The sequence below is a fragment of the Gordionus sp. m RMFG-2023 genome, chromosome 5, assembly GCF_954871325.1.
Source record: "Gordionus sp. m RMFG-2023 chromosome 5, tfGorSpeb1-WG-v2, whole genome shotgun sequence".
Taxonomy (NCBI): domain Eukaryota; kingdom Metazoa; phylum Nematomorpha; class Gordioida; order Chordodea; family Parachordodidae; genus Gordionus; species Gordionus sp. m RMFG-2023.
This window is the reverse complement of record NC_088779.1, coordinates 2,794,940-2,815,185: the sequence shown is the minus strand read 5'-3', so window position 1 is coordinate 2,815,185 and position 20,246 is coordinate 2,794,940. Positions and strand designations below refer to the sequence as shown.

At 27.6% G+C, this 20,246-nt stretch overlaps 1 protein-coding gene across 1 annotated transcript; it reads left to right on the top strand.

Moving 5' to 3' along the window:
- The first annotated feature begins 764 nt into the window (after nt 1-764).
- LOC135929702 (uncharacterized) lies at nt 765-6,921 on the top strand. The gene is made up of 2 exons (XM_065466407.1): nt 765-1,954; nt 6,807-6,921. Exons 1-2 carry the CDS (start codon nt 855-857, stop codon nt 6,811-6,813), a joined length of 1,107 nt encoding a protein of 368 aa, XP_065322479.1. The 5' UTR covers nt 765-854; the 3' UTR covers nt 6,814-6,921.
- Nucleotides 6,922-20,246: the final 13,325 nt, after the last annotated feature.

The following is a 20,246-nucleotide window of genomic DNA, read 5'->3' as shown; positions in this document are numbered from 1 at the left end:
TTTTGCAAATAACAAAACAATATGTTTTTAATTAATTCTCCATGTTAAAAGAGCTGTTTATTAAGTATAATACCGAAATCCCCTCATCTGCCCCTGTAGAGCTAGGCTAATGCCGTATAAACTGCTAAGTGTTCTTGTCTATCAGATAAATATTTTGAAAACAATTGTTATTAAAATTTAATAAGAAAAATTTTTTATAGATAAAAATATCTTTTTCTTCGCTATAATTATATTATATTTTATTTATAATTATATTATCAAAATAATTATTTTTTAACATGGCTAAAATATATTGTATTAAAAAAATATAAGTTTATTTATATTAAATTAAATTTAAAAAAAAATTTATCATAAAATTTTGAACGGTTTTATGAACATGAACGCGTTCGTGAACGTGTTCCTTATTTTTGAACACGCGTTCGATTTTTGTCAATAAACGTTGAACGCGAACGCGTTCGATTTTATTAAAAATGTTTACAGAAATTATATTTTATATAAGTAAACAATGATGATATCTTTTCAAAATTAATTTCCATAATTAAGAAAATTTACGTAAATAGGTTATTGTTTAAACATTATTTTAAACCTCCTGTTTTAATACAATTGATTGAGTTTAATAAATAAATGCTTTGTTAAAATTAATTATTATTTTTTTGTTTTTAATTAATATATTTACATATTTTTTACGCTTGTAAATAAAAAATAATTTATTAATAAATTTTCAAAGCAATAAACATAATTAATATTTAAATGAACCTCGCGTAATGATTAAATTAAAATTAAAATCAAATCAAATTTTATTTATTATTAATCTTCTTTTGTAAAATAAATAATAAATTTTAAACTAGAATTATATGTCTTCCATGTCTAGCACTAACAATGTTGAGAATATAGATTCGCCTCCACCCGCTAATCCAGAAGATAAGGAATCTGTACCTAACCCTAACTCGCCGCCATCAAGTAAAAAGCCCAAAAGAATACACAAATATTGGAACAAAGACAAAATCGAGATCGTCAAAAAAATGCTATTGTTACCGGAAACGCAAAAAATGAGCGTAAGAAATATCAGCAAACTTGTCGACATGTCTACGGCGTCGGTGCATAAACTGAGGCGGAACACCTTTCCGGATATTATAGGGGATCCATTGAAGGACTACGATATACAAAAACGGGGATCGAAAAAGAAGGACCAATCAAATGTCCAATCAGAACTGTTGGATCTGTTGAAAGCCAATAACACGTTTACCATCCAAGAAATGATAGAAAATTCTCCCGCTGATTTCCCAAAAACCAAAACGACCATTAGAAAATATATCAAAAGTATAGGATGGTCCAAAAAAAGGGCCGGTAAAGAACGCTACGATAAAAAATACTCACCGAAAGCGATCAATTTTCTGAAGGCGTATCGCTCGAAGGTGCTAAACACGCCCACGGAAAAGTTATTCTTCTTCAGCGAAACGTGCATAGATTTACAGAATTCGCCCGTCTACGGCTGGGCACCATTAGACGTAACGCCAATCGTGGTCATCCCAAATTCTAAATCTAAATGCGTTAGCTTTTTATGTACCATAGGCCTGGACGGTCTGGTTAATTATCGCGTAGTGGAGGGGGCTTATAAGATGACATTTTTGCTGGAGTATATGGCGGACCTGGTAAAAATTCTTCCGGAAGACGCCGTAATCGTGATGGACGATATCCCCATGCATATGAGCCATCATATGGACCACTTTAAAAGTAGGGTAGAGTATCTTCCGCGACATTCGCCTCAATTGAATCCAATCGAGAGCTTTTTCCGCGTTATCGAGATTAAATTTGACGCTATTCATCCGCCACCCGCGACAAGAGACGATATTATTGTCAATATTTCCTCCATCATGAATCAATATGACCAACATAGTTTTTCAGATTTTTATTCCGATATGCTAAAATTTTTGGAAAACGTTCCAGTTAAAATGTAAATAAAAATGATAGTTTGTAATATAATTTAAGAAAGATATACATAAATAATATTACATTATTTCTCTCTAAATAAATATTTTCCCCATCCTTTTAAATTATTTATGTGCTTGTTGCATCATTAATTCATATATATGTTAGCCTTGTAAAATGGCTCGTTTTGAGCCGATTTTTAAGAATGGCTAACTCAATATTTTAGCCAGAAAAATATTGCCTAAGCCTCAAGATTTCGATAATAAGTCTAAACCTCTGTTCCTTCTATGAGCAAAATCTTCAGGATTGGGTAATACTTTTCTGGATGAAGTATTGTGAGCAGGGATCCAAACCGAACCGCTAAAACCCGGTATTTTTTATCGAACCTAAACCGAACCTAAACCTCTAAAAAAATTTCTAGCCGAACCTGAACCGAACCGCTATGCCTCTGAACCGGTTCGAGTCTCATAATTTTATGCTTATAAAATAATGTGTAAGTTATTACTAGTATTATATTGCAAAAATTTTAATTATATTCAAATTGTTTTAAAAATTATTATCAATCACATTTGATTGATAACGTCAGTCATAATTTTTATAAACTTTAGTATATTGCCATTTTACAACATTTTTTAAATATTTTAAGCTTATAAATTATAATGCCTAGAAAAAAATTAAATCTAATATATCAATTATTTACATATATATTATATATGACACATCAAATCTGATATCATACTGGCAATGCCAGCTACCAAGTTAGTGTGGAAAGATGTTTTAACATATTATCTCCTTATAGATGTAATTTGTGAGACGAATTTTGAGAATATATTAATTGTGCGGCTTAATAAAAAATTTTTAAGTAATTGTTCATATTAAAATTAATCATTGATTTTATTTGTTATATTTATAAATTAAATATTATTTTATAATGTGCAATTAATAAAAATGAAGGTTTTTATTTTAATTATGAAATAAAAAATTTTTTTTCCTTTTACCTATTCCTAATGTAGGTTTGAATACAAAAGTATTCAAACCGGTTTTTAGAGGTTCGAACCGAACCGATATTTTTATTTTTTGCGAACCGAACCTGAACCTTGAACCGTTATTTTTATCCGAACCAAACCGATATTCGGTTTGGATCCCTGATTGTGAGTTAGCGGTTTTTAAAGATCTGCCCAAAAGGAACCGTTTAACAACACTAGCATATAGGTATAATTGTATATATATATATATTATATATATTATAAATATTTAAATCCATATAAATAAAATGTCGAAATAAAGCGAGGTTATCGTTATTCTTTGCGAGAGGTATTAGTTACCCTTTACTGGAAACATTTTAAAACTAGCATTTTACCCCTTATTATAGATCAAAGTTTAAATGATTTATTTTATCTAAGAATACCCATTCTCCATATAAGATGCTGTATTTTATTTTATACGAACTTGTCGAAGATTATAAGATAAAATCCCTTGGTTTAAAATCCAATCCAAAACCGAACCTTTTAAAAGATCTGTGAAATAACATTTTTTTTTAAAGATGATTAATAAACAGTTTTTGTACTTTTCGACGGCGCCAGTTACTTACCCTATTCCGAGCTTGAGGGGTGTTCTCAGCCAAAAAATATATTCTTCCACCTTATGGTATAATTTGACGGAAGAGTATCTTGAGAATATTTAATCGTAATTGCAGCTCAACAATTTATCGGAGACCTGTAGACCCGGTCCTAATCCTGCCGGGGTACCCGGGCCGGTCCTAAAAATTTTTAAAAAAAAACCCGGGTCGGGCCGGATATTTTAAAACCAAATATTTTAAATCGCCATTTTTAGCTGTAAAAATCAAAAATAAATAAAATACATTTTAATAAAACCCGGGCCGGGCCTTTGAGGTTTCTGATATTTATTTTTTATTGGAATAATGCGACCATCCTATATTTTCTATTAGACAGTTGTATCATCCATCCACATGGACTTTAAACTCCCCTAAGGAGAGGAGGTGGGGGGGGGGGGGGTGTGACGCAAGATGGTCATTGAAATTGGATAAGGGGTAATAAAGTTATGAAGACCCTATCCTATCGTCAATTTAAATTGGAGAAGGGGGTGGAGTGGTTAGGAGGGTAGTTTTGATTATAATTTTTTTTTTTTGCTAATTTTGATTTGATAAGGGGTGGATATAGGGGGGGGGGGGATTCACGTCTTAATTTGGCTGGAAAGGATGGGGGGGGGTGATGCATAAATCCATGGGACCAAGATTGGAATCCGCAGACGAGATTTATAAATTTTGAATATAAATTTTAAAAAAAACAGGATTTATAAAATATTTAATTATTGACGACAGTTGGGTTAAAATGTCTAACTTGGCTATTTAAAAGCATTCTTCCTATAAAGCCTGTTTAAGACAATGTGTGACGTATTTAATTAGTATATTATAAATGTCGTATTTGGGATTAGGGATCGGCAAATAGCAATCAGTCGGCACGGCCTTGTGGGAATTCAATTTACGCGCTGCCTTGTCAGATTTCAGTATATTTGCTGAGGGTGCCCATTCCGCGTTTGCAAGGTGTTCACCGAAAGATATGTTGTTGAAAGTCAAAATAAATAAGTATTTATATTATTGGGTGTGTAAAAAAAAATTTTTTTAAAAAAAATACTATACCCACTAACTTCTATTAAATATTAGAATTCATCAAATATATATAATGAATTTTTTTTTTGTGCGGCTTTGCTGGAACTTTTCTAATTGGAATATCTAATCCATGGCGATTCTAAATCTTTCAAAAGTTTTGGATCATTCACTGAGAGCGATCTATAAACTTAAATTTTGCCTGAAATATATTCCAACATATATAGAGTTACTCCCATCGTAAATTCGAGAACAATTTCATGGATTAACCATTGAACTAGCCTTAAATTTTTATCTAAGTTCATGGCAAAAAAAATTATCTAAATAAGGCACTCTACCCGTGCTGAGAAATGCATTTCCAGTCAAATCAGATTTGGACAGATTGCTGACTCTTAGTTGATTCCGTATTTAATTTTACGAAAATAATATAACGACCAGAAATAAATTTAAATATCATTTATCGTAAATTGTTCGTATTCGGAATCAAATTCAAATAATATTCTTAAATATAGGATCAAATCTTTTTCCGTGGCCTATATCACCTGTCACCGGAAAATGAACAAAACGCTAAAATGAAATAATGAAATTGGGAAGGAACTCCTTATATAATGTGAATGTGTTGTTATACGGCTCGTTTTGAGGGGAATTTTAAAAACGGCTAACTCAATATTTTAGCCAGAAAAATATTGTCTAAGGCTGCATTCAAAGTGAAGACGGATCCGTTTTTTTACATCCTTTCCGTCAAAAGTCAATCTCATTAAAAATGATATATATATATAGATTTACATTTTTTTTAAAAAAATTATAATTAACGGTTTATAACATTCTATAAAATTTGCCGGTTTTTAAGACGGAAGTTGTCGGAACGGACGCACTATGAACATATATATCATTTTTTAATGAGATTGTCTTTTGACGGAACGGATGTAAAAAAAGGGATCTGTCTCCACTTTGAATGCAGTCTAAGCCTCGAGATTTCGATAATATGTGTCTAGAGCTTTGTTTCTTCTATGAGCAGAATCTTCATGCTCACATGATATTTTTCTGGATAAAATATTGAGTTGTTAGCCGTTTCTAAAAATCGACTCAAAACACGAGCCGTTTAACACCACAAAAATGTGAAGCGGTAAAAGGAGTGTTCGGATAAAAATAATAATGATTCGTTTTAAATGATTTTTTAAAAAAATATTTAATTTTAAGAAGACAAAAAATTTTTTGAATAACCACAATTTAAGTTCTTTCTTTCTTTCTTTCTTTCTTTCTTTCTTTCTTTCTTTCTTTCTTTCTTTCTTTCTTTCTTTCTTTCTTTCTTTCTTTCTTTCTTTCTATCTTGAAGGAAAGAAAGTTGAAACATACCATGTTTGGACTGGGCTAGAAAACATTCACAAAAACTCAGCATGTTTTCTCAAAAACTATTATAGATTACAGCTTTGATTCATATTTTATTTTAAAGATTAAAAAAGATTGGGCAACACATTTTCTAAATCGCTAAATTAAAAGCAAATGGCTAAAAATAGGGGATATATCTCCTAGAAAATTTTTTAAAAGTAATATTAAAAATAATATTTTAATAGATGCTAGGAAAATAACTTGTATCTAAATTAAGTTTTTGTAAAAAAAAAAAATCGCTAAAAATTGAGGAAATATTATCGTTTGTTCCCAGAATTGGGAACAATATTTTGGGAATATTGATGATATTTCCCTCATTTTTAGCTCTTTTTTTTTATTTAAAAAAAAATCAATTTAAAAATACCTTTGTTTACCTTCCCTAAGCATCTATTAATATTTATTTCAGAATTTTCTTTAAGAAATTTTTTTTTAGAAAGATATAAGTGAGAGAACCAAATTTGTTTGATATATTACTTTTAAATGTTTTCTCGTTGAATCCTAGTCCTACTAGTCTTGTGCTTGATTATAAAACCTTCCGGCACATTTTTACGAAGAAATGTATACCCTGTTGTTAATTAATTAATATATATTTTTCGTCGAGATTAAAATATTTAGCGAAATCGGGAACGGGATATTCCATAATATCATCATTTTCCAGAGAAAAATTACTTTTGCCGATCGATATGATTGGTAGCAAAATTATCTTTTTCAATAACAATCTTCTATCGTTGACATTTTAAATTATTTACTAAACTATAAGTGAAAATTAATTTTTTAAATATAAATTTGTTAATAGAAATTAATTATAAAATATATATATTTTTTTGTAAATTTTATACAAAATTGAAATTTCCAAAATTAGCAGCTAACTACCGCTACCGCTATAGCGCACTAAAGCTCTCGCTATTGAAAAATATAGCACATTACTTTAACCACGCCGCTGGATGGAGAATAACCGTGCGCTTATTATATAGAGATCTATTTGAGACAGTAAAATTATTTTTTTTTATATAGAACTTTATTTATTAATAAGATAAAAAGATTAGGGGAAAGAAAAATTTACAAATTTTTATACCGTTAAAAATTTAAGATTTGGATAAAAATAATAAAAATATGTAAATATAAATTTGTAAAATTGTAAAATAAATTATATATATTATATTTATTTTATATGTTTATAATTTTTTTTTCGTTATAAAATAATTGGTAAGGTGATAGTTTTATATTGTTCAAATTGAGCGCGTTATTTTAAAATTTAAAAAAAAAATCAGATTTTTGCCGGAAATGCATTTCAAATAGATCTATAATAACCCATCCTATAAATTTCGGAAAATTTTATAATGAGCTTTCTTATTGCTATTTACCCAATAATTTTATATTCATATTTTGTTCATTAATTTTTAAGTGCATTTATTTAGGATAATATTTTTGTATAAGTTTTATATGATGAGAATAATCCTGAACCATCTAATCTATATCACTTTTGCAGTTAGGAATGGAGTGGAGTGACTGGCAAAGTATATTATACTTTCATCACATTACTTACTATCTTTTATTAATGTAAAAAAACAAAAACAGAAATTTAACACTTGTTGATATAAAAAAAATATATGACTTAAGATTTTTTTTTGATTAAATTCTGGTTTAATATTTAAATCTTTCGATGAACAAGATTCTATAATTGGAATTGAATAATAAGTTAAAATAAAAGGTACAACTAACATATATATATTCTAAGGTTAACAAAAACATATAAATGTAAGACAGTGATTTGGGAGCATATATTAGGGCTATAATATCCATTAGCATCTGCATGATCGATACCGGTAGTAAGAGAACTATAAATTGAAACGTTAAGATGGTCAAAGTTTTTATGTGTTGTTTATGTTCGGATAACTTTTTGGAGTTCCGTCTGTTAGAATTCATCATGTAAGGTTCATTGGTGACTATTTTATTTGGAGATTTGGTTATCCTTGCTCCTTCCTCGATTAAATTAGAATTACGATTAAGAGCGGGGTCGTTCCCAAATGTATCGGGAAAATGGAAATTAGGTTTTTTATAATTGTCAAGATTATTTTTGATACCATTGAAATCTTCTCCAGTTTCGTTGCCAGACACGCCAGTAAAACGCTTACTACTCCGCGATTTAAAAATTTTATGAGAAATTGTTACGCCTCTTCTGATGAAGTATAATTTTGCAGGATATTATCAGGGAAAAGGGAATTAGCACAGCAAAAACTTCTCTGCTAATTTGGTAAATTATCCAAAGATACCTGTAGCTAAGTATCCTGGGGTCGGAGTTTTCGTAATCGATAATAATAGGCATAGTCTTCTGTGTAAATTTTATTCCTTCTGCTAACTGTGATAGTACATAATTTGAACCATTTGTGAGTCGGAAAATACCATATGATCGAGTACGTGAGACCTTAGAGCATAGCAATTTTGAAAATTTTAATATTAATCAACGAGTTGTAGTTGAATGGGTATACAACCGCAATCAGCTGATTAGCAAAGAAGAGCAAATAAATGAAGAAGCTAAAATTTAACAACGATTTCGATATGGGATAATGATAATTTGCTAAATAGAATATCCAACCTTTAGAAGTCCAAAAAGGGTTTTTTAGATGCTCAGCGCCGTAAATTTGAGAAGGATGAAATAATCAATCCCAAAACATTCATAAAATTTACCAAGAAAAACCATTTCAACAAATATGGATTAATATTAACATTACGTTTTGTTCTATTGAAGGAGGGTCTCGTATTTATCGAAAACAAATTTCGAGGATCTAAGGACGAGATAACCATATTCGACATTTTTTTCCTCGAGGATCCTTTTCTTCCAGCTGATCGTTTCAAGGTTTTGATTATCAGGTTCTTCGTACATTCAAAGTAAATCCTTAGAGCGCATAAATCATTGCTACGGGCGGAAGCATCACTCCGAATAAGTTCCCGACGACTCCCAGAATCAAGATAAATATGCAGAAAATTTTAGTAAACTGGTTTATGTTGGAATTGCTAAATATTTCTCAGGAATATGTAGAACAAGGTTGCCGTTCATCCATAAATTTTTTGAATTAAATCCTAACATGGTTTTTTTTTAAAAAAATTATTTACAAAAAGCCTGTCGCTGTGAATTTCTTTTAAATTGATTTCAATTAAAGGTAAAAATATAATGAAAATTAATTATTTATATTTATTTTTAGTATTTAAATTCTCAAAAAAAAAATCTTTAATAAATATCACTTATTAATAAAAAACAAAATTTGTAAATATTTAGCTTTTAAAATGTTTCGTAAAATAGAGTCAAAACTGTGTTTTTTAATTGAATTATGCAGCTTTGCTTAACTCATTTTCACAGTTTCAAAATTTGCCTAGTTTTTTTAATGTTTTTTATAAAGAATATTGATAAAATGAAATCATTCGGGGGACTGGCCCGTGAATAATTTAGCAGGATTAGTTATGTAAGGTTAACAGGCATCGGCTTGGGAATAGCGTAGTTTAAACCCCACGAGAGGAAGTCATCGCCTCGACCTAAAATTTTGAACGGGTTTTTCAACCTAGCCCCCAAAATGGCTGTCATTAGTATCGACTTAGACTCGAGAAGTCCTTTATTTTGATCCGACTCATAAATTTGGCACGACATCAATCATGATATCAAATATTATATTTCTAATTATTAAGTAATGGGTTTTAAAATTTTAAAGTAAGGATTTAGTTTATGGAAGATGAATGAGGAGCATTTGAAATGTGGAAATTTTCTCTTTTAAAGTTTTTTTTAAGGCAATTGGGTAGGATTTAGCTGGAGATGAACCATAGAAAAGTGACAATTATCATATTTGTCATGTTAAATTAGAATTTTTTTTCAATGAAGATGTGCCATATAATAAGTGACAATTATCATATTTGTTATTTAAAAATTTTAAGTATAATACGGGTTTAAAATATATATTATAAACATGTTAAATTATGATTTTCAATGAAGATGTACAATGTGACAATTAAATATTGTCGTTATTATTATTATTTTTTGTATTATTTTGAAGCAAATGGGTAAAAAAATAAATTTGGTGTTAAAATTAAAATTTTAGTGAAGATGAACCATGGTAAAATGTGACAATTGTCATTTCGTTATTTAAAAAGAAAATTTTTTTTGAAATTATTTAGAAGCAAATAGGTAAAATTATAAAAATGAAAACATGTTGAAATTAAAATTTTTATTGAAGATAATAAACTATATACAAAAGTAACAATTGTGATAAATCATTATGGCTAAATTTTATTTTAAAAAAAAATAGTAAAAAACAAATGGACTTGAATATAAATTTTAATAATCGTTATTTTTATTCAATTTTGAATATTTTTATTTGAAGCAAATGGGTAAATTATATGTTTGTAAACATATTAAATTAAGAATGCAGTAAAGAAATATACCAAAAAAAGTGATAATTATCATAAACAACATTATTAAACTTTTTGATCTTTCTTTAAGCAAATGGGTAGGAATATACAAATTGTAAACATGTCATTTAAATTATCATAGAAATGTGACAACACCAAATGCACTGTTTTGAATTCTTCTTCTAACAGTTTTAAATTTATTGATTTGCGCATGTTCCTATTCCAAATTAATCCTAATGAATCTTACTTGAATGACGAGTAACTTGATGGAAGGGCCGATTTTCCGATATTATCTCATGACAATATTTTACGATACTTTCTTGAAATTTATTTGATTAAGCACACAAATAGAATAATAACATTGTTTTCACGTATAATGATTTTAATTTTATCTGATACTGCGGGAGGTTATAAGATAATTATCAGAGTTGTTAAAGGGTCTAGATACTTGTATCTAGATCTTGTATCTAGATATATAAATGTCTGTATCTAGATAGATTTTTGATTAAAATATCTGTATCTAGATATTATTTTAGACGATGTATCTGTATCTAGATCCCAGGAGCGTAACCAATGTGGGGGGGGGGAAATCCCCCCATCGCAAATTTGACTGTTTTCATAAATATCATTTTAAGCTAATAAAAATTTTACCCTCCACCCCCTCCCCACTTCAATCAAAATTTTACAAATATTTGAATAACAATTTTCCAACATAAAACTTATTTTTTATAAATAAATTTTATTAAAATTTCCTTTCCTTGTGAGTACATTAACATTATTCAAAAATATTAATAGAATGGAAAAATTTTAAGTTCAAAGAGATTGAAATCAAATGGTAATTTAGTTTATTATTATATATAATTATTTTATTAAATTCAAAATTATTAGTAAGTTAGAATTAATAAGTATTTTTAATATTAATTATTCATAAATACCTATAATTTTTTAAATATTTTATTTTTACTTCGAATTTTGTAGAATAGAAGAAATAGAAATACAAAAGTTAAATAAGGCTGAGCATGAAAAAAAGGAATGTGTCGTCAAAAGCGATATCACTATTGAATTCAATTGATCAATCAGAGTTTATCAATGCTGCTAGTTGCATCAATAAATTATTTTCCTATAGCTCACTACTTTGTAGAAATTTACAAAAACCAAATTTAGATTTGATTCAGGTTATTGATTTGGCAGAAAATATATATGAACAGGTAGATACAATAAGAATGAACGTAGATGAATATTTTCATAATATTTATATAGACGTTGAATAGAAGGCTAAATTTTATGATATAACACTAATTAAACCTCGTCTAGCACCTGGTCAATTATTGAGATGTAAAATAAATATTGGCTTAACTGAAGAATATTATAAAATATCCACTTTCATCCCATTCTTAGATACCTTTTTATCGCAAATAAAAGTACGGTATGCCCAAAGATCCATCTTCGTTTTCTAATGCCCAGTGGCGTAGCTAGGAATTTTCCTTAGAGGGGGTCCATACATATAAAATCCTGGGAGCTTCGCCCCCAGACCCTTTGACGGGCCTTCGGCCCTTTTGCCCGGCCTTCGGCCCGGTTTGTCTTAAAAATCATAACCACATCTTCGACAATATATAATAAATAAATGCATGAATAATATGTTATTATAATTTAGTAGATTATTCTCAATGACTTTAATAATACTACCCAGAATAATTTCAATAGTAATATAATATCCTTCCACAATCTATCAAAACCAGAAAAATATAAATATTAATGGTATTTATTTGATGTAAAGTCACTTTTAAGTCTTTTGAACGTATAATCTAAAAAAAAAATTATGCTCTGGGAGGGGTCCAAACCCGAAAACCACCCCCGTAGCTACGCCACTGCTAATGCCACTATTGGTAAAATTAAATATTTAGCAAAATTTTATTCCTATGATATTGATACTGAAATAAATTTAATCAGTGAATTCGAATTGTGGTATAAATATTTACTACGTTTAGCTATTTAACCCGAGCATGCTATTGATGCGCCGCTCAATTGGTGTAAAGAAACCTTGGCTCAAATTCCTAATATTTTGAAGTTGTTTTATATTCTACCATGTTTGCCTATTATAACATTTACGAATGAAAGAACTTTCGAACTTAAGAAGGTTGAAAACATATTTATGAAGTACTACTTCCGAATCTCGGCTAAATGGGTTAGCTCTGTTAAATATCCACAGAGATTTGGTTCCAAAGACAAACAAAATTCTTGATGAATTGACAACATTCCCACAAAAATTAAAAATCACATTATAATTATAGTAGTATTTAATAAAAAAATTTGTATAACATTGTAATTGATAAGAAGTTTAAAAAAACTTGTTCTTTAAATTATTTTCTAGTCAATATTTTATAGTTTTGTTAAACGCCTCGTTTGGAGCCGATTAAACGGCTAACTCAGTTATTTATCCAGAAAAATATTATGCAATCCTGAAAATTTTGCTCATAGAAGAAGCAAAGGTCTAGACCTATAGTATCGAAATTTCGAGGCTTAGTTAATATTTTTCTGGCGAAAATATTGAGTTAGCCGTTTTTAAAAATCGGCTCAAAACGAGCCGTTTAACAACATTAATATTTTATACACACTGCTATTAGTATTTTCATTAAAAAAATTATATTATACTTATATTGTATGAGAATTTAAGCTGAGGCTAGTTTTTAAAGCAAATTTTATAAAAAAAATGACATTAAACTTTATTCAACTTTACATTTAAAAAATTTTATTAAATATAATATACCCAACTAAAAATAATAAAAAATAGGCTTGTAATATCTATTAGCACGAATTAGTAAATAATAGTTACAAATATAAATATAATTATCATTAAATTATGAATAATTTAATGGAATAGCTAAAACATAAGACCCGGCCGGAGGCCGTGGGACAGCTGGCCGAATGCCAAATAATGGGGGTTTGGGGGCGAAGCCCCTAAAAAATATTCCCCCCCCCCCCATAAGAAAATCCTGGATACGCCACTGTAGATACATTTAAAAAGTATCTTTTAACAACTGATAATTATAAAATATTCATTAATTCTCTTGTTTGTCTCAACTTTTTCATCAAAAGGCAAAACTGATATTCGCAATTTTCAAATGTTTTTTTTTCTGAATCACGGGCAGAAACCTCACGGGCAGAAACCTCACGGGCAGAAACCTCACGGGCAGAAACCTCACGGACAAATAATCCTGAACCAAAAGACACTCATTGATACATAGGTAAATGAGTAACCCACAAACACTAAGAAAATATGAAAATTACACATTTTCTAAAATTGGAGTATTCTTGTCTCATTGAATCCACTCGTGGTTTTTGTTCTCTTTAGCCAAATTTGCAAATTCTTTATTTCCATTCATATCATAAAAAAAGGTCGAGAACAGGAGATGTTCCCAGTTTAGGCTAAAAGGAATTTATTTTTTTCCTTATATAGTAGTTCCTGTTCCTGAGCTTAATCTACGCGATCATCTCTGGGTTTTAGCCTCGTCAAAATGGCATTTAAAATATAAAATGAGCGCTAAAAAGTACACTCTTTTGATAAGTTAAAATCAAATTAAAATATTTTCTGAGCTTGTTTCTACGATATCCGTTATTCAAGCTAACCATTTTGTCTTTCTTTGCCTTTTTATTCCCCCTCCCCTAAATAAAATAATATCTAAAATTAAATCATCAATATTATATAACTCAATATTTTAGCAAGAAAAATATTGCCTTAGGCCTCGAGATTCCGATAATATATGTCTAAACCTTTGTTCCTTCTATGAGCAAAAATCTTCAGGCTTGCGTAATATTTTCCTGGATGAAATGCTGAAATGGCCGTTTTTAAAAATCGGCTCAAAACGAGCCGTTTAACAACACTGTCATTATATTTATGATCACGAATAAGATGTCACCTTGAGGTGGTATGACTAAAAGCTGTGCATTGCTAAACTGCATTGCTAAAAAAGCAAATTAATCATAAATCAATCAAAATTTTATTTATATAAATCGTTTTTTATTTTAATTAATGAAAAAAAATTTTTTTAATTTTCTTTTAAGAATTAAATTTTTTATTCGAAATAAAATAAATTTCAGAAATATTTTTTTTAAAAAAAATATACATAAAAAAAATTGAGATTTTAAATATCAAATAATTTAATAAATCTATTTTTTACTTTATATTAATTGAAGAAGAAGTAAAAAAATTATTTATTATAGTTTATTACATACAACTCAATGATATTGTGGTTTATTATTATATTTTGAGTTTACAAATTTTATACATATAAAATATAAAAAAAGCCTACTACTAGTGTTGTTAAAGCCAGAAAAATATTGCCTAAGCCTTGAAATTTCGATAATATATGAATGGACCTTTGTTCCTTCTATGAGCAAAATCTTCTGGCTTGCGTAACATTTCTAGGTGAAGCATTGAGTTAGAGCCGTTTAATAACACTATCTACTACTTTATGATAAATAAATAATTTTTAAAGATATGTTTTATGAATTAACAATAAGCTATTATAATTTTCCATAAAGAAAATAAATAAAAAAAAATATTTTAATTCCTAATTAGTAAGCATCTCTTATGACCTAAATGGTTTCAAAAAATTTTTTCTATGATTGAAGAACAATCGTGAATAGATTGTTGAAGAGGCTGGCTGCTAGCAGCCATATGGCTGCCCCTACACCTATCTCCTCATTAGTCCATTCCAGAAGCCTGGTAAATATCATCATTGAAATCATACTTTATTAATAAATTACATTTTATGTTCTCATAATTTTTTTTACATATATCATCTTCAAACGAAATATAATCAATTATAAATTATAAAAAATGATCGATTAAAATTGAAAATTAAAGTTTTAAGTTTTGTATAAAATAAGAAAATAAATAATAAATTGTCAATTTTATCGAAAATATTTAAGCGGTAAAATAAATTGATTTTTAAGTTAAGAAACAAACATAAATTGCAAACTAGTGTTGTAAAACGGCTCGTTTTGAGCCGATTTTTTAAAACGGCTAAACTCAATATTTCATCCAGAATAATATTGCGCAAGCCTGAAGATTTTTGTTTGTGGCAGGAACAAATGTTCGGACATCTATTTAGCGAAATCTCGAGGTATTAGGCAATATTTTTCTGGCTAAAATATGGAAGTTAGCCGTTAACATCACTTAATTGCAACGATAAAATGAAAACGTTAAATATAAAACCTAAAAATAAAATAATCTCGCCGAAAGATATAAAAATTTTAAATCGACGTATATATAACAACGATAATATTCTTAAGCACGAATATCATGTTGATGGATTCTTTTATAAAATTAAAAATAGCTATTAATAATTTCTCATAAATAAAAAATTTTATAATTCCTAATTTGTAGCATCTCTTATGATCTATTAAAAATTTTGTCTACGATAATATTCTTAAGCGGGAATATTATGTTTTTGGATTCTTTTATATATTAAAAATAGCTATTAATAAAATATCCAAAAAAGACAAAAGGAGGGGGGTTCATAATTATAAAAAATTTTAATTCCTAATTAGTAGCTTGCAAATGTTGAATTAAAGAGAAAAATAAAAATGTTTATTTATTTTCAAGAGATGTCAATCAGATTATTATTTTTTGAATGATATGTTTTTATTGAAAAAGTAATATTTTATTCAGTCGGTGATTTTATAAAAATTGAGTTGTATTCTTATGAATTGGAATTTGAATTATTTGATATCGACTTTTATGATTATACTGTTGGAATTTATTAGACAAAAAATAAAGTGAGGTTATTAAAATAAAATTAATTGTAGTGTAAATTGAGAAATATTTTATTGGTACCGAACGACCAGTATTCTTTAACACTTATTAGGGAAAAAATAAGTTAGAGAAAAATATAAAAATTGAAATAGTTAGAGAAAAAATTAAACAAGAGTGTTTTATAAAAATAAATTTTAGACGTTATTAATCAAGAAAAAGATTTTCTAGGACCGGTCCTCAAAATAATAGTGGATTCCGGATATATAAAGGTAAGATATTTTTTTTTTGTATTATAAATTACACAACGCAATAGTAAGATTTTTTGGATTAAAATTAGAAATATATAAGATAAAATTTTAAATTTTGGGTAATTAATAAAAAAATGGCTTTTTTATTTTAATGATAATTATAATAAGCATAATATTAATAAAATGTCAAATTTTAAGAGTAATTTTAATAAAATTTTTAATTCAAACTTTAATAAAGTGGATGTGACCAATAATGTCATTACTGCATTAATTTTTTTCGTGTTTTATGTAATCTTAATTATAATGAAACAAGTAATATGGAAAATAAAAAGAAGATCTCTTTAAAAATAGAGAAAATGATATAAAAAATACAAATACCGAAAATTTAATTCCTAAAGTTTTGGTGAAATCTCCAGATATTTCTGAAGATATCAAAAATAGTTTACATTTAATTTTGTTAGAATTAAAAAATTTAAATGGTAAAAAATGTTGAAGAAAAATATGAGAAAATATTACATACGGGTGAAGTATTTAATTTTCCTCAAAATATTGACATATCGGAGGATATGAATAAAAAATTAAATTCAATTGTGATAGAATTTAAAAAGCAAACAGCTGAGGTTTTAATCGAGAAACCAGTAGAAATTTAGAAAAATAATAAAACAAATAATACTTTGAGACAAAGTACCGAGGAATCTCGAATTTTAAGTGAAATTAGAGAAATGAGAGAAAATATGAAAAATTTGTCCAGAGAAGTTTCCAACTTAAAAATCAAAAGTAATAATGTGATTGAAAGTTGTGAACTTTGTGGAAGAAAAGGACATATTGGTAAAAATTGTTATTCAAGAGACCGAAAAACTAATGAGAATGTGACTGCAAAACCAAGTGAAAAAAATGACATAGTGTGTCATAGATGTGGTTTTGTAGGACATATAAAAAGAAATTGCATGGTGAAAGAAGCCAATTTCAAAAGTGGATTACCGCAACGAACATCGGTAGTGATAAATCCAGTGGTTCGAAGTATACAAAATCCTCAGATTATAAATGTGGATGAAATTAAAACTTATAATACAAACCATGATAGATTGTGTTTCAAATGTGAAGAAATGGGACACATTGCCATACCATGTATCCAAAGTGTGAGTGGGTCACAGTGACTATATGATTTGAAAGAGAATCATATAAAAATAGAAAAATCATATTTAGAGAATAATAAATATTTCGATATATATAGTTTTATGAAAAATTGTGATGATTGAAAAAGAAATTAATCAGTGTTGGTGTTTTCGTGTCAATATAAAATTGAGTAAAGCATAATTAAAAGTGATAATATATTGTAATAAAAGTTTTAATAAAAATAACATCTGTGAAGAAAAGTATTATTTATCTTAAACAATAGAGAAGAATATTTTAATTTAAGAATTAAATTTTTATCAATAAAATAAAAACATTGACTTTAATAAATTCATGTGAATAATACCATGTGGCATGGTATTGGAAAGTTCAATGAAATACAAACTTTTGTGTAGATTAATTTTTAAAAAAAAATGTATTTTTTTTTTAATTTAAAGAGATATTGTTGTGAAACAATGTAAAATTAAAATTTTTTTTAATATTATGTGGTAAAGAAAAAAAAACTCTTAAATAAAAGTCGGTGGACATTAAAAGATTTTAAACTTTGACCTAGTGAAGAATTATGTAAAAAAAAAAGTTTTAAAAAAAGATGGAATGTGATGTGATGTGATGATATTGTTTATAGTTTTAATAGTTATAATTATAAATTAACATTTTTTTTATCTATCGGCACATCTTCATATTTTTTTTTGTAACATAAAAAATATGATTGTGGTGGCATTATATATATATTGTAGTTTTGTATTTTTGCTATATGACATGTCTTAATATTTTTTTTGTAATTCATATTATTTTCTTAATGGATATAACGAAAATCAATTTATGTAGTTTTAATAGTGATAATTATAAATTATTTTTTTTATCCCTATTCGTATTCTTTTATTTTGTTTGTGGTCAATTATTTGTTTTATAATTGAACATTAAGAAAAAGAAAATAATTGTAAAGGATTGTTGAATCCAAATTTATATGTATTATAAAACAAACAAAATATATTAATTATTATAGTCCGCATGTCGAAAGAAGATAATTTAAGAGTTAAAATTCGATGATGTTCAAAGATAAGATTCGATAAATTACGAGGAAATAATCAATGAAAGAACGATAATTATATGGTATCTGGGCTTTTGAAGGATGGGCGTGTTGCAAATGTTGAATTAAAGAGAAAAATAAAATTTTTTATTTATTTTCAAGAGATGTCATCAGATTATTAATTTTTGAATAATATGTTTTTATTGAAAAATTAAAATTTTATTCAGTCGGTGATTTTATAAAAATTGAGTTGTATTTTTATGAATTGGAATTTGAATTATTTGATATCGACTTTTATGATTACTGTTGGAATTTATTAGATAAAAAATAAAGTGAGGTTATTCAAATAAAATTAATTGTAGTGTAAATTGAGAATTATTTTAGTAGCATCTCTTATGATCTATTAAAAATTTTGTCTACGATAATATTCTTAAGAGGGAATATTATGCTTTAGGATAAGTCATCCACACAATTTACCGAAGAAAAAATAAACTAATTTAGATTTTAAAAATTTAACAAATATATATCCATAAGAGGGCGTTAAATGCATATATATGAAAAATATCATCTTAGGAAAACTAGAATGATTATTGGTTAGCGCTTTCTTTCTTTCTTTCTATAGAAGAGAAGAGAAGAGAAGAGAAGAGAAGAGAAGAGAAGAGAAGAGAAGAGAAGAGAAGAGAAGAGAAGAGAAGAGAAGAGAAGAGAAGAGAAGAGAAGAGAAGAGAAGAGAAGAGAAGAGAAGAGAAGAGAAGAGAAGAGAAGAGAAGAGAAGAGAAGAGAAGAGAAGAGAAGAGAAGAGAAGAGAATGAATTTCATAATAATTTTTTTATATAAAGAAGATATGCATTATTTCTCCCATTCATTATGCCAGATTATATCATGTTTGGAATATCTATCTTCTGAATTGTTAGGCAATTTTGCTGGCTCACCTTTGAGTCATTTATAATTTATATAAAAATATTTATCGAAAAATACCTAATACATATTTAATTAAGTTTTCTAAGAGTTCATGGTTAGATTGTATATTCCAAATATGATGGCATACATTTCCGGTAAATTTAAATTTTTTTAAATTTAAAAAAAACGTGCTCAAAAAAATGATTTAAATTTGAAAAAATAAAACAATACCGGGGAAAAAAAAATATTGACGCTAACTTATATAATTAAATGAGGATCGGATTTCAGGATTTCTATCTTATTTGTCGAGGATTTCAGGATGTCTCCCTCGACAAATATTGCAGATAGGAATCCTGAGATCCCTATTTCCCAACCTCATGGGATTTTCCATCCTATGTTTAACATTCTTTTCATATTTTACAGTGTTGTGATGATTTAATGAAACATGTTGACGATTAAATTAAAACCCATCCATTATAAAAATGATTAAAATAACGAAAAGGGGGAATAAAAGAATTTTTTCAATAATGTTTGGTCTAAAATGGATGGGTTTTAATTTAATCGTCAATATGTTTCATCAAATCATCACAACACTGTATAATAAGGTATCTTTCATTTATATTTGATATCCTCATTTTCCTCATATATTTCAAAGAAAAAAGAATAATTTATAACAAAATAGAAATTATGAATGATAAATTATTTTTTAAAAAAATTATATTTGTAATTTGTAAGCGATGATAATAAAAATAAATAAATTAATAAACAAGTTGATTATATAATAGGGTTATTATTTAATGATTAGGATGAAGCAATGTATCGGATACAAAAATC